Source organism: Pseudochaenichthys georgianus, chromosome 9 (genome assembly GCF_902827115.2).
Source record: "Pseudochaenichthys georgianus chromosome 9, fPseGeo1.2, whole genome shotgun sequence".
Classification (NCBI taxonomy): Eukaryota; Metazoa; Chordata; class Actinopteri; order Perciformes; family Channichthyidae; genus Pseudochaenichthys; species Pseudochaenichthys georgianus.
The window spans coordinates 13,826,986-13,852,020 of NC_047511.1; the positions used below are offsets into that span (position 1 = coordinate 13,826,986).

At 41.4% G+C, this 25,035-nt stretch overlaps 3 protein-coding genes across 17 annotated transcripts in view; 1 reads left to right on the plus strand and 2 right to left on the minus strand.

The window, feature by feature from the left end:
- camk2b1 (calcium/calmodulin-dependent protein kinase (CaM kinase) II beta 1) overlaps positions 1 to 18,686 on the plus strand; it is a 79,904-nt gene extending 61,218 nt beyond the window's left edge. For 10 of the 14 annotated variants that reach the window (XM_034090790.2, XM_034090793.2, XM_034090797.2 and 7 more), the window contains 6 exons: positions 2,582 to 2,626; positions 4,610 to 4,658; positions 12,270 to 12,345; positions 12,435 to 12,529; positions 12,909 to 13,142; positions 15,009 to 18,686. In XM_034090790.2, coding sequence (XP_033946681.1) covers positions 2,582 to 2,626; positions 4,610 to 4,658; positions 12,270 to 12,345; positions 12,435 to 12,529; positions 12,909 to 13,141 — 498 coding nt within the window. In that variant the 3' untranslated portion in view covers position 13,142; positions 15,009 to 18,686. Of the gene's footprint in view, positions 1 to 2,581; positions 2,627 to 4,609; positions 4,659 to 9,542; positions 9,633 to 10,229; positions 10,365 to 11,226; positions 11,401 to 12,269; positions 12,346 to 12,434; positions 12,530 to 12,908; positions 13,143 to 15,008 lie in introns of all 14 variants that reach the window. The other 4 variants (XM_034090782.2, XM_034090788.2, XM_034090789.2 and 1 more) reach the window with 1 other exon arrangement.
- A 401-nt stretch (positions 18,687 to 19,087) lies between these two features.
- LOC117452279 (zinc-binding protein A33-like) lies at positions 19,088 to 21,420 on the minus strand. The gene has a single exon (XM_034090800.2). The coding sequence runs from the start codon at positions 21,256 to 21,258 to the stop codon at positions 19,807 to 19,809; it is 1,452 nt and encodes a 483-aa protein (XP_033946691.1). The 5' UTR covers positions 21,259 to 21,420; the 3' UTR covers positions 19,088 to 19,806.
- Positions 21,421 to 22,289: 869 nt separating this feature from the next.
- Positions 22,290 to 24,842, minus strand: LOC117452280 (retinol dehydrogenase 14). Of its 2 annotated transcripts, none has more exons than XM_034090802.1 (4): positions 24,679 to 24,842; positions 23,968 to 24,210; positions 23,401 to 23,703; positions 22,290 to 22,705 (listed from the first exon to the last, which is right to left on the minus strand). In XM_034090802.1, exons 2-4 carry the CDS (start codon positions 24,164 to 24,166, stop codon positions 22,446 to 22,448), a joined length of 762 nt encoding a protein of 253 aa, XP_033946693.1. In that variant the 5' UTR covers positions 24,167 to 24,210; positions 24,679 to 24,842; the 3' UTR covers positions 22,290 to 22,445. The 2 variants fall into 2 exon arrangements, with proteins under 2 accessions (XP_033946693.1, XP_033946692.1); XM_034090801.1 differs by having other exon boundaries at positions 24,455 to 24,842.
- Between the last annotated feature and the right edge of the window lie 193 nt (positions 24,843 to 25,035).

The following is a 25,035-nucleotide window of genomic DNA, read 5'->3' on the forward strand; positions in this document are numbered from 1 at the left end:
TACTAAGCATCGTGTGTCTGGGTGAGATTTCAAAGTGATTTCTGCTTCTCCTCTTGATCTATGTGGAGCTGGTGCTATATTCATATTTCCGTGGGTGAGTAGTGGACTTGGACCTGCTTCAGGATCAATATTTCCAATGAACATGGGAGAATTGTGTTTACAGACTCTAAAATAGCATATATGCAAACAAAATATTAAAATTTAAAAAACATTTAGATGTGGTAGTTTTTGAGATTTCCCCTACTTTTGGACATTTTAATGGATGTTGGTAGAATAATCAATAATGAAAATAAATGATAAATGAAATCCTAAAAGTACCCTAAATACTTTAATGTCAGTTTTCTGATATCCTTGTAGTTCTTTTCAAAACTGCAATAAATAGTTTAAGGATGCACAATAAAGGTGAGGCATTAATTGTAATTTGTGTTGCATAGACAACATCTGTGGACGTCTTTAAAGTATATAACGAATGGTCCTGGTTAATGTAGGATTTGCAATGATAGATTTCATGCAGTTAAATAATTGTGTTTCAGGAGTGCACTACATTTGCAAATGCCTCTTACTTTGTGTGCAACTGCAATTGATTTAACCATAATAGCTGCATTTTATAATGCAATTTGTACTTCAAGTCGATCAGCCATGCCAAATAAAGAGACCTAGATGCCTCACAAAGGATTTCACCAACTTACACATCTAGCACAGTTGAGGAATTTAGGTTTGCTCTTTGGAACTCCTGCAAACTAAATATATATTGCCATACACTGCACAGCTCCACTTGAGCACGTTGTGATGACAACACACAGATTATAGTCCATTGGTCAGCAGGTCTCTGGTGACCCTGGCAGATATGACCTGTCCATGGGGTGCATCACTAGCTTGGCCTCAGCTTGACACTGTTTAAAACTAGGCATCTGCTTTCAGCACTTTGATTGGAGAAGGCAAGATAACCGTTGTCGTTTTGTGGATGGAAGTCTGTTTTTCTGTGCGCGCATGCATCCTATCGAATACAGACATACTACAAGAAGTGCTTGATAGGAAGATGACGGACTTCAGAGTGAGAAACACAACCATGGATTTGAAGAGGCTTTTTTTTCTGATCTTTGAAGGGAACAGAGAGTGGGAGTGCGGCTGTGATCTTCACGCTGTTGCTAGGGACTGAGCTAGCTACTGTTTAGCCATTTGCTACATTAACTCCTTTCTTGCAGAGCTGCCAGGTCAGAGAGACCCTTAGAATGAGATGATCTCCATGTTCTGACCTTGGAGCGGATACGGGGCGATGGGAATCTTAATGTGCGGCTTGGCTGTATATACATAACAGGATTTGAGAGAGCAGCAGAGTTAATGTAAAGACAGCAGTGATGTGTTGCGGTCAACCCCCGTGATGTTGTGACGCCATTACCCGTTCCCCCTCATTCTAATCTGCAAACCCAAGGGGCTTTGTTCTCATCATCATCATCATCATCATCATCATCATCACCACCACCACCACCACCACCACCACCATCTCCCAAATTGCCTCCGGTGCATGTTGCCCTAGGTGACGGTAGCCCTGACAACACTGCTATCATCACAAGGGAGAAAGCTGATGATTGGTCATCACCGAGGTGTCACTTCCTGTGAAGATGGGGGTGGCGGCAGGGGCTTCTGATGTACGTACATCAGGTGGCGCTTTCTAGCAGAGTGTTGAGAGCGGCAGAAAAGGGAACACATATATATATGTCTCCCTTTTTATGAATGATCCGCAATCAGGGCCTCCTGCATCAGGGACAACAAGGCTACACTGGTGGGGAGGTTTTTGTTTGAAAAGAGTGACGGAGATGCTGAAGATACATTAGATTGTAGAATGTGCAATATAAGATGAAAGAAGGAACTTAATGTGCCCTAAGTGAAAGAAGATCAACTGGGATTGTGAAAAGGCAAAACAACAAGGAGATATGGCTAATCTTGAGGATTTACGGAGCCAATTATGTGCACAAAATTGTGATTTAAAATAAAAACCCATACATTTCAGTCGGAACATCTTTTAGAAGGGGAGCCGCAATCATCAGAAAGACCTGTTTTCATCTTTTCGCTGGGTTTAGCAGTGTCTAATAAGATGCTGAGCATAGTGTTTATCTACAGAGCCCATTGAAATGGTGTGTGTTCGTTTGAATGAACAATCCTCTTGATTCTGCCGACATTTGCATATTTGTAGGTTGAATGAAAAGATAATTGGTGGCTTGATTGCAACTGTGCCTTTCCGGAGGCTGTGTCGTGTCCGTGTGTGTGAGAGAACAGTGTGTGAAGTGCTCATGGCAGTGACTTCACCCTGGGTTTCAATACCGTCTCTCACTCCGAAGGACAGTTATTCAGTTCATCATCCGCTCCATGTCTTTGAAGGATTCTTCTCTGTCAACCTTAACAAGCACTTTCTCTTCATGCAACATTCACATCACTGTCTTTGTCCTCCTTGTCTTTTACTTACACTTAACCCATCTCTATCTACGTTGATGTCAATCTTCTCTCTCTCTTTCCCTCCCTCTCTCTGCCCCTTGCTTTGCGTTCTCTCTTTTGTTCCATGGTCCTCCTCCTCTACCTCCAGGAACCTCAGACAACCGTCATCCATAATCCAGTGGACGGCATGAAGGTACACATATATCATTCCCCACCCCAGACGTTCTTTTTATCCTCTTTGTCCTCCTCCTCCTCTTCCTCATCTACTCCAGCCCCTTGATCCGTGTGGTCGCCATGCATCTGTGTGACCTCACAACGGCATTGGTTTACTAATGAGTGTGAATAACGTACGTTTGTGTTGCTTGAGGTAACATTCCTGGTGAAAAACGTTACGTTAAAAATATAGCACTGTCATCCAGACACATGGGTCACCTTGTCTTGCCTTCATTCCCATGAGACAGCACTTTGTAGCTTAATGTACGGTGGCTGAGAGGGGCAAACGCAGCGGCCCAACACATTTCCATTTGGAGAAACGCGCTGCACTTTCAAAAACCTTTCAACACAATTGTGTGAAAACACATTCAAAGGAAGAAACATCTTCACCAACTTGACCGGAAACGTACCTAAAGTGTACGTTTATTTTAAGCTTTATTAACAATGTGATCGCATGATTCCTTTCTTTCATCGCAGATCTTCTGTAAGGTAGCTAACCTAGTCATTTTAAATATACTGACAAAACACTTACAAATATGAAATAGAGTAACTCCGCCCAGTGACAGTTGGCCATCTTTATAATCCCCCAATGTCACCAAGCGCTCTGGTCCCAGCTGTGTGCCTCACTCTTTAGCGTCCCCGTTTCCGTTGTGTTTTGAGCATCTTTCTTGCAGCGTTTTGTGTTTTTAATATCTGCATCGTTTCTAAAGCTGCAGCGTGTTTCTCCACCTGAAAGGGCTTTGGCCTGTTTGAGCATGTTTGCACCGGTCGGCCACCGTAATAATATTTCCCTAGATCATAGACTATCGGTTGTCGAGAGCACTTTATATTAGATCTTGGGTCTCAAAGGGAAATGCATTGCTTTAACTGAATTACAACAGCCGGTATCAGAAGGAGATGAGGTTTTATTAGTGACGCAAAAAACAGGTAAAGTTGAATTGGTCAAAAGCCTGAATATATTGGCTGAAAAATATTACAAGGCATTATAACAAGTGAGGCTCAATTACAGCAGTGTGCCCAACAAGTCATACTAATGCAGGAAACCAGATGCTCTTCAGAAGGCTATGAAAGCACGTTCGCGATGCTGTCCGTGCCCGTGTGTGATTCTATTGAGGTCACCGAGTCTCTAAACTCTCTCTACCTGCAGGGGAATGTAGGCCCATTTATTCTGCTAATTGGAAATCAGAAGATAACTTATTCCCGGTGAACGCCTTATTAGAGAAAGACAGCAAGGCTGAAGGAAAAGGTAAACCTGTGCTTAGTGAAAAGGTTCCTATTTAAATCATAAACCTGACCAGTGTCACGCTTGCACAGTCTCTGCACGTCCAAAGTGTATGAAATAGTACGGTTTTAGTCCAAATGCATTCGTTAGGGAAGCAGTGAGCATCTGACTGGATACATGAGACGTGATTACACTGCAAGACTTCTGAGGTTTGTAAACGGATGTTTTGATATCGTTTTCTCCGTTGTTAAACTTCCATTTCTTGAAGATCTTTCTCCGTCTCTTACCCTTCCTTCACAATCGAGGCATGGCATTGATGGGAACTCGTGGTAAATGAAGCACAGGGAGCTCTGCCTGGAGTAGCAAAGGGAAAAGAGGTCGACAGTCGAATATAGAATGACATTTGACACCGGGGCGTATTGAGCCACTCGGCTGATGGGTGTGCTGGCATGGTTTGACTTCATGCTTGCAAAGGTTGTCTGGTTGTAGCATTGATTGAAGATGTGACTTTGTTTGGCATCTGTTGAATTGGATCAAGCTTAATTTGTTTTAATATATCTGTTGCTCGGTTACCAATTTCGTTTTTTTGAAGACTTGACGTTAAGTATGCCCTAACTGGCCCGTGTTCCTGTAAGCAAGACTCCTTACCTCTCTTGTGATGTGTTGCTTTACGTGTATTCAGCACTGATGTTTACACCATTATGTTTCAACCCAAACTGACTGTCTGTCTCTGATCTGCAGGGATCATCAGACAGCAGCAACACCACTGTGGAGGATGAGGATGTGAAAGGTAAGACTGCAGGGATACAGTACAAGGGGTAATGACACGGAAACAGGCAGAATAAGACATTTTTGTTGAACATCCGAATACTTCTGAGGACATGTGGAACACAAACGTGCTTAATAACGCCTTTTTGTTTTTCAGTTTCACCTAAAAAGATATGTTTTGCTCTCATAAATCAAAAGGAAGTAGTAAATAATCCTGATGTCTTGAATGGATTGTGTAAAAGTGACTTAAGACAACCGGCTGGTAGCCGACCTCTTACTGACCTCTTATGGAGTCTGTGGGTATTGCTTATTTCTCTTTTGGTAAAGACTTGAGGTGTGTGTGTGTGTGTGTGTGTGTGTGTGTGTGTGTGTGTGTGTGTGTGTGTGTGTGTGTGTGTGTGTGTGTGTGTGTGTGTGTGTGTGTGTGTGTGTGTGTGTGTGTGTGTGTGTGTGTGTGTGTGTGTGTGTGTGTGTGTGTGTGTGTGTGTGTGTGTGTGTGTGTGTGTGTGTGTGTGTGTGTGTGTGTGTGTGTGTGTGTGTGTGTGTGTGTGTGTGTGTGTGTGTGTGTGTGTGTGTGTGTGTGTGTGTGTCAACCCACTCAAACACCCCTGTTCTCCACATCCAAGCTGAGTAAAATGCTTCTTAATCTGGTCATGCATTTATCATTTTGATGGCAGGCATACAGAACAAAATGTGCTCTTCCTCCTCCTCCTCCTCCTCCTCTTCCTCCTCCTCCTCCTCCTCCTCCTCCTCCTCCTCCTCCTCCTCCTCCCTGTGGAGGCTTTGCTGCCATGTCACAAATGCCATTGTAACTATAGCAGAGCAATCATGTTGCTCTAAGAGAAAATAACCAGTACTGAGTACATCAAGTAGAACTACTTTAGTTACTCCTTTTAAATGTGCTCAGAGTGAAAGTAACTAAGGATCCTTTCCAACACAAATGTCTATAAGACTATATATTATTAATTTGTATAGAAATTGTAAAAAATGTAAAAATGTGTTGTTTTCAGAGTTAACAGTTGATTGCAATGACCATGCTTGATTACAAAAAGTGATAGTACATAATAATGTATGTATTGGGAAAAACACATTTTCATAACCTTCACCCCTTGGCCTCAGGTGTTAGTAATCAGTATAATGAATGGCCAAGCAAGAGAATGAGGGATAAGATAACATTCCTTAAATGCTCCAGGAGAAAGAGAACAGCACGATCAGCTGGACTGGCTTTAAGGTGTTAAACAAAGCCTCGTCTTAAGCACAAGTCTCTTGGGATCTAACAAATGAAACTGTCAACATTGTATTCTTACTTCGAACGTTGTCCATTTTGTTCTTTTTATATTTTATTTCGATAAATATTACAATCAGAATCAGAATACCTGTATTAGTCCCACAGAGGGGACATTTGCATCGTTACAGCAGGAAAGAGCCACAGACAGCTTAATGTTACATATGTTAAAAAAAGTACTAAGTTATGATATAATAAAAAATATAATAAAAAAAATTAAAGTAAAAAAAATACTTTTCAAAATACAAATCCTGTAACAGTTATTAGGATTTAGAAGCCAGGTATATATTACAGTTATTGGTGGCATATGTATATCATGTATATATTGCACATATAGCACATAGTTTGATGGTATTTAACAGCAGCAAGTTACAATTTACAAAATACAAAATGCAAAAAACACACCTTTTAACGGTTCTAAGGATTTAGCAGCCAGTTATACATTACACAGTTCTTAACTGCATATATATTGCACATATAGCACATATTGCACATAGATGATTGGTATTTAGCAGCAAGGGGTGTTATAGTCTGTGTTGTGGTGTGTGTAGAGGAGGGGGGGGGGGGGGTCTACTAGGCAGGCTTGGAATTTCGTAATTTTAGGGGCAAGGCCATTTGGCCTTCCCGTTCACATTTTTTTCAAGGGCACAAAGGCCACATGACAGGGCACAAAGGCCGTTTGGTTAAATTACGCTGGTTTTACTGGTTGTACTTTTAAAATGTATTCAGTTACAGAATACATGCTCTAAAATGTCATTTGTAACATATTCAGTTACATTACTCCATCTAATTACCGTATTCTAAATACTTGGATTACATCAGCGCTGTTTTACATTTGATCAAGTGTGAATCAAGCTGCTATTTCAGAGTTTGAATCACCCACATGATGCCAGCAAAAACCCACAACTTAACTATAGGATAAACTGAAACATTATGCATCATCTCACAGAAATGTCAGAATTTTAGTTCAAAAAGCCCAGAAAATCATATGAGAAGGATTCCAAAAGTAACCCCTACAATTCCTTCAAAGAGAGACGTATACTCCTAACTAGTGATGATAGCTCACCAGCTATCGCTAGTCAATCAACATGACGGAAAAGTGTAGCACTAACGTCAACGGCAGTCGTTTTACAAATGGCTGAATGAATAGCAATAGTGTTTCTTAAACGTATACGTTAAGTTCAGCCATAAACCACATAAGTCAGTCATGTATTATATCAAAACCGCTTAGCAAGAAAAATACTAGATTCAAAGGTGACAGCTATCTGCTAGCTTGTAGAAGCAACACTAGATGTAGACCCCTTGAAGGGAAGACGTTAGCGCTATCCAAACTAGCTAGCTAGCTATCGCTAGTTTTCATGACAAAATGTACTAACGAGTCGACTTTAAATAGGCTAATACAATGGTAATTACCTATCAATAGTACTTTCTATAAACACGTAAATGTTAAGTCCTTTCAAATACTACCACATCATATCAAAACAGCTCGGTCCGCTTGCTTACCTGTGCTTCTCTTGCTCCCGCGGCTGAGGAGGAGGCTGTCGGGCACCTACAAGCATGTCTGACGGAACAATAACAGCGGGACTGTGCACACTAATATGACTTCACTCGCGTTGTTTACACGGCATGTCTGACGGAACAATCATAGCAGAGCAATCGCTCTGATCCACAGGCACGGGACTATACTACTGCGCGCACTAGTCTAACTTCACTGGCGTTATTTACACTGGAATTTTTGACAGGGGCACAAAGGCCACTTTGGCCGTGAATTGCATTTTTTTTCATGCCGTCGTGGCCGTCGTGAAATTCCCACCCTGCTACTAGGGGCTGTGCTGGTTGTAAAGTCTGGTGATAAGAGCAATGTAGCCCACAGTAGCATTGGGTCAACTGAAAATCCTTTTATTCCCTCAGGCTCTGCTGTAATTTCCCTTTGCACACTGTCAAAAGTATGCTCCCCCTACCATACTTACTTCCGATCCAAGGTCTCAAATTGGAGTCCCACCGCCCTGTCCCTCTGACAGGAGAGGGCAAGGGCACCTTGGGAGGTGGGTCGGGGCTAAAGGGGGGAGGTGTCTAAATGTAGCCCTGGTGGCAGGAAAGGGAGAGTGCGGGTTAAAAACACACCGCTCTGCTTGTGCCACCCTTGGATAGCATTAGTCTCACACAGCAGTTTTAAGACTCTTAAGAGACGAGGCCGCAGATAGCACGGTTAGCGAAAACTACAAGAGCCAGGTGAGTGTGTGTGAGGAAGTCGTGTTTGGTTCGTGGGACAGTTTGTTTCATGTCAGCCTGTGTAGGATCTTGTCAGGTCAGCGAGTGCTGGACAGCTGGTTTGTAACCCAACTCCTGTGCTGGCTCTCGGAGCATTCAAACACATATGTGCTCTGTTGCTCTCAAAGGTTTACAGTAGAGAACATGCCATGGAGAGTTTTCTGGGGGTTGCTTGTTGTGGGTCGTTAATCTACAGTTTTGTTGTGTGCAGGTTTCACGTCAGTTAGAATAACTTGCAGTTCAATTGCTAATCCTGCAGTTCTCCTTTGAGTCGAATCGTTTATTTTATTTCCTATTGTCTAGGTTTGGTTTCTGAAAGTAAGACATTTAAAATTCTTTGTGTTGGTCCAAAATTGGTGGTACCATGGAAAAATACTCTCCTCCAGTATCGTGCCATCCACTTTTTCCAAAGTGTTAATGTGTTGCGTTTCCCTCCATGCCAAGGGGTAATGAGTAACATTCCCTCATTATCATGGCCAACACCATTGTCATCATCCATCCTCTGTTCACGAGCCAGACTTCCAATAAAGCAGTGGTTCTTAAAGTGTCCCCCTTGTTGTCTTTAATAACCCAACAAAACAGTGAGAGACTGAGTCAACTAGATCATAAAATCACATCAAGATCATGACCTTTTCTTTCGCTTTTCTTCTTTCGACACAGATGTTGTGTTTTTTTGTATTCGTTGGACTTCCTACTGTCCACTGCCAGAGTTGTCAGACTGGTCACTCCTCGTGTACCCCAGCTTTCACTGTGAACTCAAGAGCAAGAGAAGTCCTACTTTCTTTTGAGTACTGTGTCTTATATATCTTGCAAACAATGCTTGTTTTTCTTTTATATGTCTCTGTCAACTATCCGTCCATGCTGTAGATCACAGATGTCTGAATGAACACTTTTAAAGCACAAGTTGTCTTAAAGAGATTATAACATCTGAAACCAGAGCCCTCTCTTGTGATTGGCCAACCGCTTTGAGATGTCCTGCCCCTTAGCCTTTTAAATACGTGTTTGAGCGCAAGTGTTACATAGTGATGTCATTTTGATGCAGAAGTAAACAAAGGAGTCCAATCGAGGCGTTTCAGGCAAGGAGGGGAGTGTGTGGGAGAGAAACTCCCTCTGGAGGGATCGTTGTGATTTTAGCCTTTGCAGACCATTGACATGCACACAAACCCATAGAACACTTCTTTTTGAGGTAGCTGTATTTTCATATTAAAAGAAAAGAGTTCGACTGGGTTTTATCATCTTGTATTTATTTGCCCCCCCCCCCCCCCACCATGTCATCTCACGCTCGCTCTGCCCTTCCCATCATTCCTCACTGTTCCTCATATGTGTGTCTGTTTGTGTGCACGCCATCAGGAAAGAGCTTAGACAACAGCTCGCTTAAGGCGCAGTCCAGCACGAGCTCCCAGCCCGATAGCTCTCAGGGCTCCTCAGCTGCTGTGTTCTGTAAGTCAGCATGGCCCCCTCCAAATGCAGCCTGTCACACACACACACACACACACACACACACACACACACACACACACACACACACACACACACACACACACACACACACACACAGTTCCACTTGACTAAAACCTCCCTTGTGTGTATTTAATCCATGTATTAAAAGCATACATGTGCTACCATTTAGCACCACTAATTCCCCCTTTAGTACCCTGACTTAAACGGTGCATTACAGTGTTCTTAGTCGGCACCATACTACTTGTTGACAGTCTAACACATCCAATAACAACATAAATAGTGAAGGCCATTCTGGATAACCGCGAGAGGCTTTGTAGTATTTCTACTCGCCCCCTGTCTGCCAATGCAACATGTTTGTAGAATAACTCATAGTCTCGTTCTCATGGGCGCACGTGGCATAGCAACACAACACTGCTCCATGACTATCTGGGTCTTTGTTTGTCAGACATTTCCAAGCATGACTTTTGTTCTGTGTTCCCTTCAACATCTGTGTGGCCAGCTTTGTTTTCCATCTTAATGGCCATCATGCCATCAACGTTCTCCCATGTTCCTCCCTTCCTCCCATCCTAAACTCAGCTACTACCAAGTTTGCTGACCTGCTGGGCTCAGTGCGTAGGGGCTCAGGGCCCACATCCGACGGGGAAGGGACATCCTGCACTCCACCTCCCGCTGCCCTCTCCGCCCCCTCCCCTCCACACACCCCCATGCAGAGTAAGTAGACGATGGAGAGTACTGTAGACGACCGCTGGAAGAGAAAATAGAGGAGATCAAACATAAATCGGGATTCACACTTCCTCGGTCAATGCCTGCGAAGATGGATCGATTCCGTCTTTTATGTCATGTTGGAAAATAAGTCAAACTGCTTATTTTTAAGATCAACGTAGTGTTTTATTTGATCTGCATCCCTAGTTTTTTCTGCATCTTTAAAAATCCCTATAAGATTTGTGCAGTTTTTCTTTATTGTCAAACATTTTAAGTTGGCACTATAAAGCTATTACATTTTAAAACCACCCATAACTGCAGAATCCAAAATATATCGATAAAATAATTATAATTCCCTTTTTATACATGGTTTATACCAGATTTAGCACTTCAGTATGGATGAATTGGATTATAGCCCAAATAAAAGTCAAATTGAATGTTCTTTTTTTTTTTTAAATATTATAATTGCGTAGTTGTGCATCCATTAAATGTTTTACATATTTGAAGGATACCTGGAAATGATTAATAATCGTATACAAATTAAAGGCTTTCGGATAAATGAAAATATATAAAACTTTGGTTTTAATGAAAACCACCGGACCTCTAAACCTCTTCTGTAAGGACTTTGTAGTGCAAAAAACCTGTTATAATTAGTAATGTAGATAATGTCATTGAATGTATAGTTACCTCAATATCAGAATTCCTTTGTATCCTGTAACGGGGACATACAGCAGCAGAAGTATAGTGCAGAAAATGTTACAAAAATATACAAATAAGAGAATATTTGTATTTCTTCATCCCTTTGTGTTCTCTAATCTATTTATTTACTCCACCACCTTCCACCCATCCTTCCTGCATTGCCGGCCCTCAGTGTCTCGGCTCACTGACCTGGTAAGCAGCGTTCGCAGGGCGGCGCCGGCGGCCCCTGCGCTCAATTCTGACGCTGCACCGGTGCCTAGCGCCAGGCCCACCCCTCTAAACGCACACACCACCTCCCCACATCCCCCCCAATCCCCCTCCAGCCCTCCCCTGTCTTCTTCCCAGAGTGAGTACCGACCTTACACATATTTGCCAATCACGGGTCCTAACCGAATGACATCCACTCACTGCAGGCCTGTGCGTGAGCAAGCGTGTGTAACAGCCAGTGTGTTCTGCTTTTGGAGCACAGCATACATCGTACAGTACGTGTGGTACGTGTGGTACATCGTACAGTACGTGTGGTACGTGTGGTACGTGTGGTACATCGTACAGTACGTGTGGTACGTGTGGTACATCGTACAGTACGTGTGGTACGTGTGGTACATCGTACAGTACGTGTGGTACGTGTGGTACGTGTGGTACATCGTACAGTACGTGTGGTACGTGTGGTACGTGTGGTACATCGTACAGTACGTGTGGTAAACTGCTCTTCAGGTTAGAAGTTGGACCCTCTGGATGTGTGTGATTTTTGCTTCTATTAACATAATCTTCAGTAGGCATTCTGCACGCAGATGTATGCATCGTTTGGTTGCTTTTGAATAGTGGTGATGTACCCTAATACACAGGTGACATTGTTTGTGGTGTTTGTGACGGTCCATCAGGATCACATGAGAGACTCGTGTATGTTTGATGTTATTTGTATTACCCAACTAATCGAGTGCATTCAGTGCATTTTTCCCAGATGGTTGTACAAAAAAATGAAATTTAAAGCAAGTTCACTAAGAAGCATACATTTCCAGCTCATTACAATAATGACCAGAGAAGTTGAAACTTTATTTTGAGTTGTTTCACATAAAGCAAGATGTTGGGGTTCTAACTGCCGTTGCCTGCGCACATGGGTTGTCGTGAAACCCAGAATAACTGCGCCTCGATTCGTCCAACTGTTGCGATAGCCTCTGATTCTATATATTGTCTGTGTCTGTTTTTCCTCTGCAGTACGCAAACAGGAAATTATCAAGATCACCGAGCAGCTGATTGAAGCAATCAACAATGGAGACTTTGAGGCATATGCGTGAGTCTGCGTTTTTTGTGTGTGGGTAAAATGCATAGTTTAAAATGAATGTGTGCCGTCATTAACATGCCTCTCTCCTTCCTCTTCAGTAAGATCTGTGACCCGGGACTCACTTCCTTTGAGCCGGAGGCGCTGGGCAACCTGGTAGAGGGCATGGATTTCCATAGATTCTACTTTGAAAACCGTAAGATTGATAGATTTGGTGATAATTGTCTTTTTCTTTTTAAAATCAGTTCTTTCTACCTATTTATCTGGTCCATGTGTAATTCTAATGTTAGTTTACACGTCTCACGTCTCACAAATTGGGGCTCTGAAAGAAAAATGTCTTCTTTCATGTCGACATTTGCCTTATTGCCGGTTTCTGGTGTCACAAATAGACCACATTAGATCAAAAATGGGTCAAATAGAAAAAATGAAAGAAGATAAAACATTCAAAGCTCCAGCCTAAAAAAAAAATCCCACAAGACTCCCACATCCACTCAAATGAAAAACAATTTACAAAGTTAATTGAACTTCCAGACCGCTTATTCTTTCACCTGACATTGTTTTTGTCCTCTTTTCAGTTTTGGCGAAGAACAGCAAGCCCATCCACACCACCATCCTCAACCCCCACGTCCACATGATCGGCGAGGACGCGGCCTGCATCGCTTACATCCGCCTGACTCAGTTTGTGGACAACCAGGGTTGGCCGCGGTCCAGCCAGTCAGAGGAAACTCGCGTCTGGCATCGCAGAGACAGCAAGTGGCAGAACATCCACTTCCACTGCTCGGGCGCCCCGGCTGCGCCACTTCAGTGAGGTATGAGCGAAACGCTGACGGCAGGAGATGTAACGCACATACTCTTGTTCTTTGGAAAGGAACCTTTACTGTGTACTTTGAGGGAATGACATACTTTGAGTGATCACATTAATACAGCAAAGACAACAGTATATTATTGTGCACATTGTCTGCATTACTGTGGTGTTCGCTGTCAAATTTGACCGGTCCTGTTTTAACTGCTATTACATTAACACAACAAACATTAATCATCACCAAATTTCTTTTAACACCCTTTCAAACTGTAAATATTGTATCAGACTACTGGTATACATGAGAAACTGCGGATGGTTACTAATTCCTTTTCCGGGAACACCATGGGTTTTACAAAGTTGACTAAATCATCCAAAATTCAAATAAAGTGGTGATCAGCCATTTTATATGTTCAAATGTCTACTGTGAAGGATATCATAAAGCCTTAATGCAATCGAATGTAAAACAAAAAAGTTATGATTGATGAAAGTAGAAAATCGGTCAGATTTGACCCGAAGACAACAGGAGGGTTAAAGGTCTCCTATTATACTATGTTTATATAACATCTATTTAAAAAAAGGCTATGAAGTGTTTTGCTCAAAATACCAAACAGATCACCCATTCTTGCCATGCCTCATATCCCTCTATTTCAGCCCTGTTAGAGAAGTGCTGATTCTGGGTCTTTGGTTTAAAAAAAAAAAAAAAGAGGGGGTGGAGCTTAGCCTTTCAGGAGAATTCCACGAGATACTCAGCTAAACGCAATATCATGTTCCAAACCACATCAAGGATTATTTCTGAAACAGTATGGAGCTCAAATGCTTTTTCTCTTGCGGGTTCACCACAAGGCGAGTTCCTTTTTTTATATCCTGCTTTTGTACACATACTCTCTCCAGTACAGCGTTACTTGCTAATGTAAACAAAGACCATATTACTTCCAAAACACGTCGCGCATTGCTTCTGATAGCGACGTTTCTGATGCCAGCACACATTTTAGTAATGTCGTCATGACTGCAGCAAATCTGGATCAGCTCCGTTGTACCCCTGTTTTTAGAGATTTGGGTAAGGAGGAAAAGAGACAGGGTTTTATCTTCTGCCACGTTGTGAGTTCCCTGACACACCGGGGACACATTTCTGTATAAAAGACATCAAAACGTGTTTTTTGCATGATAGGAAACCTTTAAGATGCTTCCATGAATTTACTTTTGCTTCTGCTCCTCATGTACTGTGTGGTGTTTCATCAACTGCATTTATTTAGTCTTTTTTTGATTGTAGCATTAAGCTGATTCTGTAGCCATACTGCTTGACATCCTTAAGTTGTGTATGATTCCGGTCAGACTTGTTTTTAAATATTTATAATTGAAATTCAAACCAACAAACATTGTCCAATTCGTATAAATAAACCTTTCAGCAATTTGTTCAAAAACTGCAGTGAAAATAAATCAAGTGTTAAACATTCTGCATAGCATTTTGTGTCTCTACTGTTACATTACTCCATCCTTTAAAGTTCAAAAAGCTCTTGCTGCAGCACCTCATTTCACCCTCTGTCTGAAACCAGAGCCCAGTCTGCTCTGATTGGTTAGCTGGCCGGATTTGATCCTTTGCAGACCATTTACATGCACAAAAAGCTATATAACACACTACAGGAAAGAGAAAACCCTACAAAGAATAATAGGGCCTCTTTAAGCGGAAGAAACTGATCAATACTTGAATGTGTTGCGTTAATAAGGGGGATGACATCATCAGCATTAATTCAGTAATCCATAGAAACATTTGGCACGGAACCAAATAAGCCAATATCTCAAAACGTCGAACTATTCCTTTCATTATGAAGATCTGATCTCAGTCATACATTAATAATGCGGTTTTGTTTTTCAGGGTGGAATGCCATATCCTTGTCTGTCAGGAGTGATCAGCAGGAGGACGAGGAGGGGACGAAAGAACAAGTCCAGTGTCGGCTTGGGGAAAGGCCCCTCATCAACAAACCCCCCTTCACTGGACACCCAGCCTCAACCCCCAGCATGCATCTCTTCTTCTTTTTATTCTACTACTACTCTCCCCTTTGCTTGTCACCTGTCCTACAACATCTTCTGACAACTATCAAACGACAACTCGACATCCCTCACCACACTGGGTGTTGGGGGGGGGGGGGGGTGTTCCTTCTTCTTTATATCAACCCTCTTGTCCTCCTGTGAATCTACACTTGTGTGACATAAAAACTGCACTGGAATACGTTATGTAAAGTTTTAAGTCAAATCTATTATTATCATTACTAAATTATTATTATTATTATCACACAGTTGCAATTGTATATGTAATTTGTATAATTCAACATTTCTGATGCCAGTGGTTTTTAGAGTCGAAGGGTTTTTTGTTTTTTCTCTTATCTTTTTAAGGAAGCATGTTTTTCCCCTATATTAACAGTGGCTGTTTTTTATTGTGGCTATTAAGTGGAAAATGATATTGGCAGTTTTTGGTCATTTGCTTCTTGTATGTTAGCTATGATTCTGCGCCCAAACAGTTCTTTTTTTTGGAAGAGGTGGGTCCGATGTGTGAATGTTGAGTCTTTATGAAAGTGTGAAAGTGCAAAAGGAGAGCCCATGCACAGTGCGAGATGTAATGACAGTTGAGGAATCTGGTGTTTCCCTCGCTGCAACCACCGTAGAATGCGTTATCTAAGCTCAGTGTCTTCTGTCTCAAAAAAATTCAAACATACAAAAACGCACGCAATAGGAGTTTTACCCAGGTCTCAAAAAAGAATACATGTTTTCTGGAAGCAAGAATGTTCCCTTTGTGGTTTTGTACTGCTGCCATCATGAGAATCATTAGAATGTTCTTAATAGTACAAGATGTTAAATCTATGAAAGGACATACAGACTTAATTAGTGTTACCTTATGACAACTTCCACATGTTCTGTGAGAAAAGCATCCAGATAATAAAGCAGATAGGAACCAAAAATGATTCATTTATTTTTAACTATATTTAGACTTTCTTTTACATATTTTTGGGGGCTCATGATAACAAGTGTAATATATCATACTGACTTCAAAGTTAGTTATTGTAAACGCATGAAACTGAGCACTATTTTTGCTACAGTTGGAGTGACATGCTGCCCTTTCTCACACAATAATAATCCAGACAAAATCTAAAACATTTTCGATTGAGACTTTGCTAGGCAACAGCTGAATATCCGCTTGAAGCATAAAGTGTTTTTCTTAAAAGTCAAGATATTTTTAACGCTGAAATCTCTGTGCTTTGCTGAAAACACAACAGCCGGTTCCTCTTTTAACAATCAAAATAACAAAAGTGGAGGATAGACCTTTCTCACTTCCAGTAACTCTCAACACTTACACATCAGTAATGAAGACTCAAAAGTGTGCGTTTAAAGCTTCTACAAGTGAGTTTTACGCCATAGCATTAGATCACAAGCCTTGGGCTTCTTCTTCTGTGGTCTGGTTCCTCATTCAGAGCCGTCCTATGGGTGTGTCTGCCAGCATGTACAGAACGTGTGTGTGCGTGTGCGTGCGTGTGTTCTTTACAAGTCTATAGATTATATATTTGAGGTTTGTGTTGTGTCAGGATGGAAAGAGAAGGCGTTATTTCGGAGGACATATCAGTCCCCTGCCTTCAGATGTGGACTTTTTATCTTGTGAATTTTATGTTTTTTTTTTCATGTATTGGGTTTTTATCAGCTTTCTATGATATGAAGTGCTTGTGCCAGCGGTGGCAGGATTTATCCGATTGAGTTTGCAACACTGAAAACCGTTTTTGTTGGGTTTCTTTCTTGCGATAAGCTCCTCTGTACTTCGCTTGTCCACCATTGGCTGCCTTCACGTTTGTCTCGCTCCTATTGGTCAGACCAAGATATAAAAGAGACCGGGCAGTCGGTTTGGTGAATAGTCCTCAGGTTTCTATTTATTTATTTATTTTAAGTGGATATTTGTACTGTTTTTTTTCCTCCTATTTTACAGCTCATGCATTCGTGCAAGTACTGTCTGTCGTTGTTTAAAGGGAAACTGCTCCGTGTAAAACACACAGTTTTTAAAGGGATAGTACTGTACACCCAATTTGCATCCTGCATGTGTTTTGTTTTTTTGTAACGACCAACATGGTGTGATTTATTATTTTCCTGCTTTTTTCCTCTACAACCTTTGATTGAAGTAGTCTTTAACATTATTTCCGTTGTTTTATGGTGCCCACCGTTGTCTTCCACTTAGGTCATTAGCATCTAGCTCTTTAAATCTCATATAATACAGGATTGTATTTTGTCCCATCATCGCTCCTTATTTAGGGGATGAAGCTTTTATCAAAGGAAGGATGTTTTTTTTATCAAGGTCAACCGATTAGTAGTTATAAAATGGTGTCTCATAAAGTAACAGTGTTAAGTTGACCCTGTACTAAAAGTAAAAGGTCAAAGGTTACCCGCAGGTGTTCGATGCGTGGTCGTGCTGAGCAGACTCCCCCACCCCCTTCCAAAAAAAGGAGATGGCAGCGTACAGTACACAGGTGGTGTTCTTTTTTTCTTCATAGTGTGTTTACTACCCTTGATGATCACCATAATAGTTTCACAACTGCAGCTAGCTAGCTAGTTAGCATCGTAGCTGGCATTTTTTTTGCATGACTGTCAACAGGACACTTGCTGTTTTGCTTTATATTTGGTTTCTCATTTTCTCCTGAATGCTGGTATACGTACTCAACCTTTCTCTGTCTATTTTCTCAGCTTTTTAAGTGCATATAACTATTTTTGTCTCAAAATGATATTGTGAAGTTGATCAGGATGTTAATGATTGTGGCACCATGAGGATGTTGACCGTGAAGATGAGGATGTTATGCAAATGAGTTTGCATGCTTTCCTATGGGGCTCTGTGTTGTCAGTGCAGAAGGGCTGCCTTTGACGTATCTGAGAAACACAAAGGGCTTCATCTCTGTCGAACAAGGAGAAGCTCACCATTTAATGATTGATCAGGGCTGCACAATTATGTCCTAAACACCCGTTCTGATTACATCATGATGTTGATACATGACAATTTCCCCTTGTATCGCATTGTATCAAAAGACTTTTTATCACAGACATGTTTTACATTTTTAACTAAATAAATGTAAAAACGTTGATATCATGATGTTGTTTGAATGATTAAAGCTAATGTGAAAAAAAGCGATACACACATAAAGTACAATCACTACTCTCTGCTGCCTTCCTGACAGCGGTTTGTTTCGCGTGAAGCGTTACTGAGATAAACTGGAGCCTCCGTTTCTCTCTGAATCTCGGCCATCTTCTTTCTCCAGACAAGTGGCACTGACAACACGGAGCCGGCTCCTCTTCCTCAGGGCTCTCTCCCTTTCTCCCATTCCCTCTGTTTCCATCCTAACTCCATCATTTCTCTGCAGTTGGCCCTTTCTGATTTCCCTTTGTCTCTTTTTGCCACTTTCTTCTGTACAATAATATTAACCCCTAGTTCCCTGACTCTTCTGATTATTGCTCTGTTCTCTTACACGTGTTTCTATAACTTCAAGGCAATGTGTTAAGGTGTTATCAATAAAATGATCATTTAAATAGAAAAGTGAATCTGTTTCAGCTTTGATATTTAGTAAGTAACTCGGGACAGAAGCCATTAATGTTTCTTCCTGACCACGTAGAGAACAAGATTCACGTCTAATGGCTAGTAACAAACACATTGATAAATGTTCAATAATGGTGAAATAAATGCTGCTATTCAAAGATAAAGACACGATTAATGTTAGTGGTTAGTTTTAAAATGGGCCAAACATTTCTAGATCCACAACTTAAAGACTTAGTCAGGGCTTTGTCAGCATTTGTCATCCATATCCATACCAATTTAAACAACTGTTCATCGTTAAAATCATTTATCAAGAAAATAATCCAAACATTTGCTCAAATTTGAGGTTTTTATTTATATATTTTCTGATACTTATCAACAAACAATATCAACATTTATTAACTTAATGATTCACTTTATTGGTTTTTGCTTAACTAATCCAAACTATTTCTAAAAGAACATTTTGGTTTTTTTTCTTGCAATTTTGTGATCCTCTGATCTAACCTTGAAGAAAAATATAAACATTACCACAAAAGTTATTACAAAACTGAAATAATATATTAAATGTCTGACGGTCAACAGTCACACATGCTAAACAGATGAATAATACACAGCTGCACTACACACAACATGTGTCAAACACTGATGTTAACGTATCAGGATTATAGTAGTCTCTGGGATAATACCGTTTAGAGAGAGCTATTAAATAATTGGGAAATTCAAAAATAAGAAGTAAAGAAAAGGCTTTGTGTTTAAATGATTTACACATAAAGATCAAACGTACAGTTAGTACGTACGTATGGTTATTTCTCATCTCTAGAAATATTAATGGGAACAAGTGCTTTAAATGAACCCGTTTTTCAACATATTTACATTACAAACACCATTTTCTTAATTCTAACTTTATGCTGTAGTGTGTCATTCTGAATTTGCTATTTAATTGTATAAAAGAAGTCAATGTGTTACATTATGTTATCCTCTGAAAGAGAAAAGGGCTTATTTATTTCTGTAACCTGGATCTCTGAATGTTTTTCAACTTTCAAACTGCAGTATTGACATCTTTAAACAACTAGAATTATTTTTAACTGACAAAACACCACTTAAACAAAATGATAAATCACTCAGACCTCACCACACTACCTGAGCATCTCAGAGGATTCTCAGTTGGACAGATTTTGACATCAGCAGTTTTAGCATCACCAGCTTTTCCAATACTGAACCATGGGAAGAGTTTCTCAGTGAAAGTGTCTCTGTGAGTGCAGATGGGCGTCATGTCCTCAGGGTCGTAGAAGGACACCTCCCCCCTGTCATAGTCCAGCTGGACTCTGATCCTCTGGAGATTCTTCTCCACTCTGACAGTCTCACCGTCACCATTAGAGTATTTTCCACTGCGATGTGATAAACACCAGATTCCATATTCTGATGAGACGAATGTATTTCCCTTCCTGTCAGCTGACTCTTTAGTCAAACCTATATTCCAGACAGGATGCTCCCCCACCTCCACCTCCCAGCTGTGTTTCCCTGAGCTGAAGCCCTCAGAGCCCAGAACATCAGCATACTTCGTGAATCTCTCTGGATTATCAGGAAGCTGCTGAGGTGTGTCTCCACGTCTCACACTGCTCAGATCATCAGACAGAGAGAGCCAGCAGCTTGCAGTGTTTGGGTCCAGAATGACAGGACTGAAGTGGACCTGGTCCTTCATCTTCTCCCAGACTCTGAAGGACAGGTTGCCCAGGTGTTTGGCCACATCTGTCAGTGCTCCGGAGAGCAGCTGTGGGTCTGACAGTGAGCTCTGGACTCTGCTCTGAGTGGCTTTGTAACTGCTGAGGAAGGGCCCGTTGTGTTTCTGCAGCTCGTCTTCAACAGCAGAGATACTGTGTGACAGAGAGGAGAGGTGCTCCTGAATGCTCTTCATCTCTCTGATGATAGTCTTCCCCTTCTGCTCCTCTTCCTCCTTCAGAGCTGCCAGTCTGGACTCCTCTTCCTCTTTCAGGAACTGATGGAGCTTGTTGAACTCTGCTCTGATCTGCCTCTCTGTGGACAGCAGCTGCTTCTTGGACACTTGAGTCACTTCATTGTAAGTTTTCTCCACTCGTTTGTATTTGTCCCTCTTGTCCTGCAGAGACTCTAAGTCAGATTTCAGCAGGTCCTTCAGCTCACTGACTGCTTGTTCTACAGGAACCACCTTGTGACTGTGGTGGAGAGAAAACTCACAGACAGGACACACAGCTCTATCTTCATCCTTACAGAACCAATAAGGGACTTCTGGATGTTTACTACACACCACCTCCTCTTCCTCCTTTCCTTTTTCTGTCTCAGGTGAACCGTTTGTCTGCCTCTCATCAAAGGAGTCAGCCAGCTCCTTCAGAGTTAAATTCACTGCCAGTTCGTCTTTTGTGGACTTTCTCTTACAAATGGGACAGTTTTTGTTCTTACTTTGTTCCCAGAATCTCTGCAGGCAGCTCGAACAGAAGCTGTGGTTGCAGCTCAGAGACACAGGATCTCTGAAAGTCTCTGAACACACATGGCAGCTCAGGAAACTTTCAAAAAGAGCGGTTTTCTCAGCCATTTTCTCAGATATTTGAATGGTCCCTTAACAGCAAGACTCACCAAATCAGTGTCCCTTTTGAATAACAGATTAGTATCCTTCTAGTTTGTGTTTAAAGCGAAGATTCTCCACCCTGTAATGGCCTCTCGGCTCCGTTCAGAAATGGCGGTAAATCAGGTTCAGTTTGATAACTGAAAACTGACAATTAATTCTCCACCAGCAGATGGTGGTGTTGGGTAAATTAACAGGTAATGCAGTGACTTTTCACGTGAAATGCCTGATAATTTTTTGTAAAACCACAATAATACTAGGGCTGTCAAGTTAACGAAAAAAAAATGAACGCCACTAATTATTTTAACGCAATTAACGCATGTGCATTTTAAAATACCATCTACAAGCTGATGCTGACAGCCCCGCTCCTGCCGCCTGCTTGCTGCAGACCACACTTCCACGCTCACCGGCAGGCACCGACTGGCCATCGAGAGGACCGGGAGAGACCTTACGTGTATTGTTGTTAGCATCTGGTGCTAGCTAGCTGCGCTAACGGATATAAGGAGCTGTTTAAATGAAAACAGAGGAGCGACATTTCGCCGAGCACTTGACTTTATGCAGGAAGCCAGACAGTGGGACATTGTACGAAAAGTCAGCACACTCAGCTCGGATAGTGCATGCAGCTCCCGTTCGAGCATATGCCTTGAGTTGCACATAGTTCCAACGATCGAACACACACACACTTGTATTGTATTATTGTATGAGAGAGGTTCCAGGTTGAATTGAGGCAAATATTTGTAATGTTCAGAGGTTGTTGTGTTTAATATTCATGAGAATATTTGTCATTGTTCAAATGATAATAAACATTTGCATAAAGCATATTTGTCCACTCATATGTTGATAAGAGTATTAAAAACTTGAAAATTATTCCTCTAAGGTACATTTAGAACGGATAAAAAATGTGCGATTAACTATGGACAATGGCAAAACAGTTCCTTTTGAAATTCACAAGCACACAAAAGAACAAGATTTGTTTTGCCTTGTACAAATATGTCAATGACCAGGGTGAACCGTTTGTTTATGAAATAACTCACAAACCTCCCTGAATACATTGCACACAAACATATCAATGGAAAAACATATCAAACATGGAAAAAATTAATAAAAAGAAGTATGTGAACATAAATATCTCTCAGAATCAGTCCCCCAGCTTCCCATCAGGCCAGGTTCACCAGTCTCTCACTGGCCTCCCACAGTTTCTTTGCCACAGCAGCGTCTCTTGCGAAAGGACGCAGAGTAGCTGGTCTGCAGTCGATGAAGTAACCCCCGCTGTGTTTGGCTGCTTCATCTGACACAGCACAGTAGATGACAGTCTGAGCTCCAATCTCACACGGCACGAAAAACATCCACATGATCACCTGCACCAGCATCCGGAACAGGATGGAGTAGTGGCACGTCCAGCCACTTTGGACGAAACCTGGAGCAACACAGGTGTGAGGAGAAATGTTAAGCATCAGGAATACACAGACTGTCTTTGGGCTGGCAATATGATTAAAATATTAGTAATGAGTCATTATAAATCAGGTTTTAAGTATATCTTGTGATAGGGTTGTGATAAAGTAAATTGAGAATGTTTAATCAATAAAATAATATAGCAAAGTCTGTTTTGGTTAATTCATTTCCTGTGTACAATACTGTCATGAAGAAGCCCTGCTCATTGATTTTCAACCATTGTAACCAGATGGTGATACAAACACTAATATGAACAATGAGAGCTATCTTAATGTAAACTGTACAGTCATGTTTAATACACAGTTTGAATAGGTTTTTTTTGTGCTTTATAGCCCACCCCTAAAGGTCAAAATATGTGGATTGTAAATAAATGTATCATATAATACATGGATATATCAATTCTCTTTTTTAAACTGAAAGTTAAAAAAATACTCAATTTTAATAAAAGATAAAAAGCTGTAACTTCACTACAATTGATCATTTGTTTCTCTATAATATGTCAGAAAAAAAAATCTATGAATTTAGCATCACATTGTGCTACATTAAACTTCCGTTGACAGTAACCTGTATTGTTCTGTCAGCAGGTGGACAGAATATGCAATAAACACCCAGTTGGACACCAGTGCAGGACAAGAGCAGCATCAAAACAGGCCCTCTTACCGGGGTGCACAGCATAGGAGGTCACTCCTTTCCCTTCAGTGATGCGGGCCACTTCCTGACTGAAGTAGATGTTAGCCAGCTTGCTGCGGCAGTAGGTGAAGAAGGGCAGCTGGTTGTAGTTGAGGTCCTGGAAGTCCAGTTTCTGGTATTTGTAGCTGGAGCATGTGAGGGTGATCACCCGGCTGGGGGCACATTCCTTCAGGCGAGGCAGAAGCAGGTTGGTTAGCAGGAAGTGACCCAAGTGGTTGACGCCAAAACACATGCTGAAGTTGTTGTCTGTCCACTCGAGGACACCGGGCATGCCTGAGGAAGCGCCACAGAGAGTGAAGAAAGAAGTCACAACAATGGCTTTTAGCTCCTGTTGCTGCACAATCTGTACACGACAGCAACCTTAATGCCTGGACACATGACAAGAAAAAAGCCAACAAATCTTTACTGTAATATTAGCAGGTCAACTCTAACATGCGACCAAACAAACTTCTAAGTCATCACTTTAAAGAATAACATTTGTGCCTCTTTCTTTGGTGGCATTAGTCCTGTACTAAGAATTGTGGTGGACTGCCTGACCTGCATTATTGACCAGGATGTCAAGCTTCTTCTCTCTCTGCAGGAAGCTCTTACAGAAATCCCTCACAGAGCTCAGGTTGGCCAGGTCCAGCTCCATGTAGAGGACGTTAAGGCTGTGACTCTTCAACTTGATCTCCCTCACAGCCTTCTCAGCCTTGTCCGAGTCTCTGCAGGCGATGATGACCCGAGCACCTCTCATGGCCAATGCAATGGCTGTCTCCTTGCCAATGCCAGAATTTCCACCTTGAATAGACACAAATATAAAATTAATGTGTGGAATATAATGGCAGGAGTGTGACAAAGGAAGCACAGCAGTAACATTAACTAAATAAGCAGGTTGTTATGATTATATTAGGCAACAACAGGCAGGGATGTTTGGTATAATCATTAGGAATTGAATTCACACTGAGCTACACATACAGTACATTCTATTACTACACGAAATAACTAAGGGATGCGTTGCAATGAACAAGACATGTCAATTTACCTGTAATGAGAATTGTTTTGCCATCAAGTCTTCTTAGATCAGTGCAATATCTCCTCTTTTTCAACCATTTCAAAATGAAGAAAACGGCTAAAGACGCGATAATTGTGTAGAGAAAGTACATTTTCCTGTGTTTTGTTAGCCTATTATGAACTACAGTACTGATGCTGCTGGCTATGTGAACCTATAGCTAACGTCAGCTAGCTTGCTAGTTGAATAAGAAATACCTCATTCCCATCTCATATTATTCGTCCACTGTGCTGCTTGTCACGCCAAACGTTGCGAAAATTATCCAGGAGGGATTAATCATAACAAGAAATTGTTTTGATTCAATTTGACAATCCCCCTCCTCCATATCATTCATTCTTTACTGGGAGATGTGGAGTGTCATGAACTGCACATGCGCGAAATGCTAAAATCCCGTAAGGTCTCGCGAGAATTTACACGTGAATTATCCTTTATATATACAATCTATGGAATTATCCCAGGATGTAACAATATTTACAATACTAGCAAACATGTCTTAGAAAACAACTGCATAAACAAGACAGTGTGCGTTTTGTAAAGCATACACTGTAAATAGT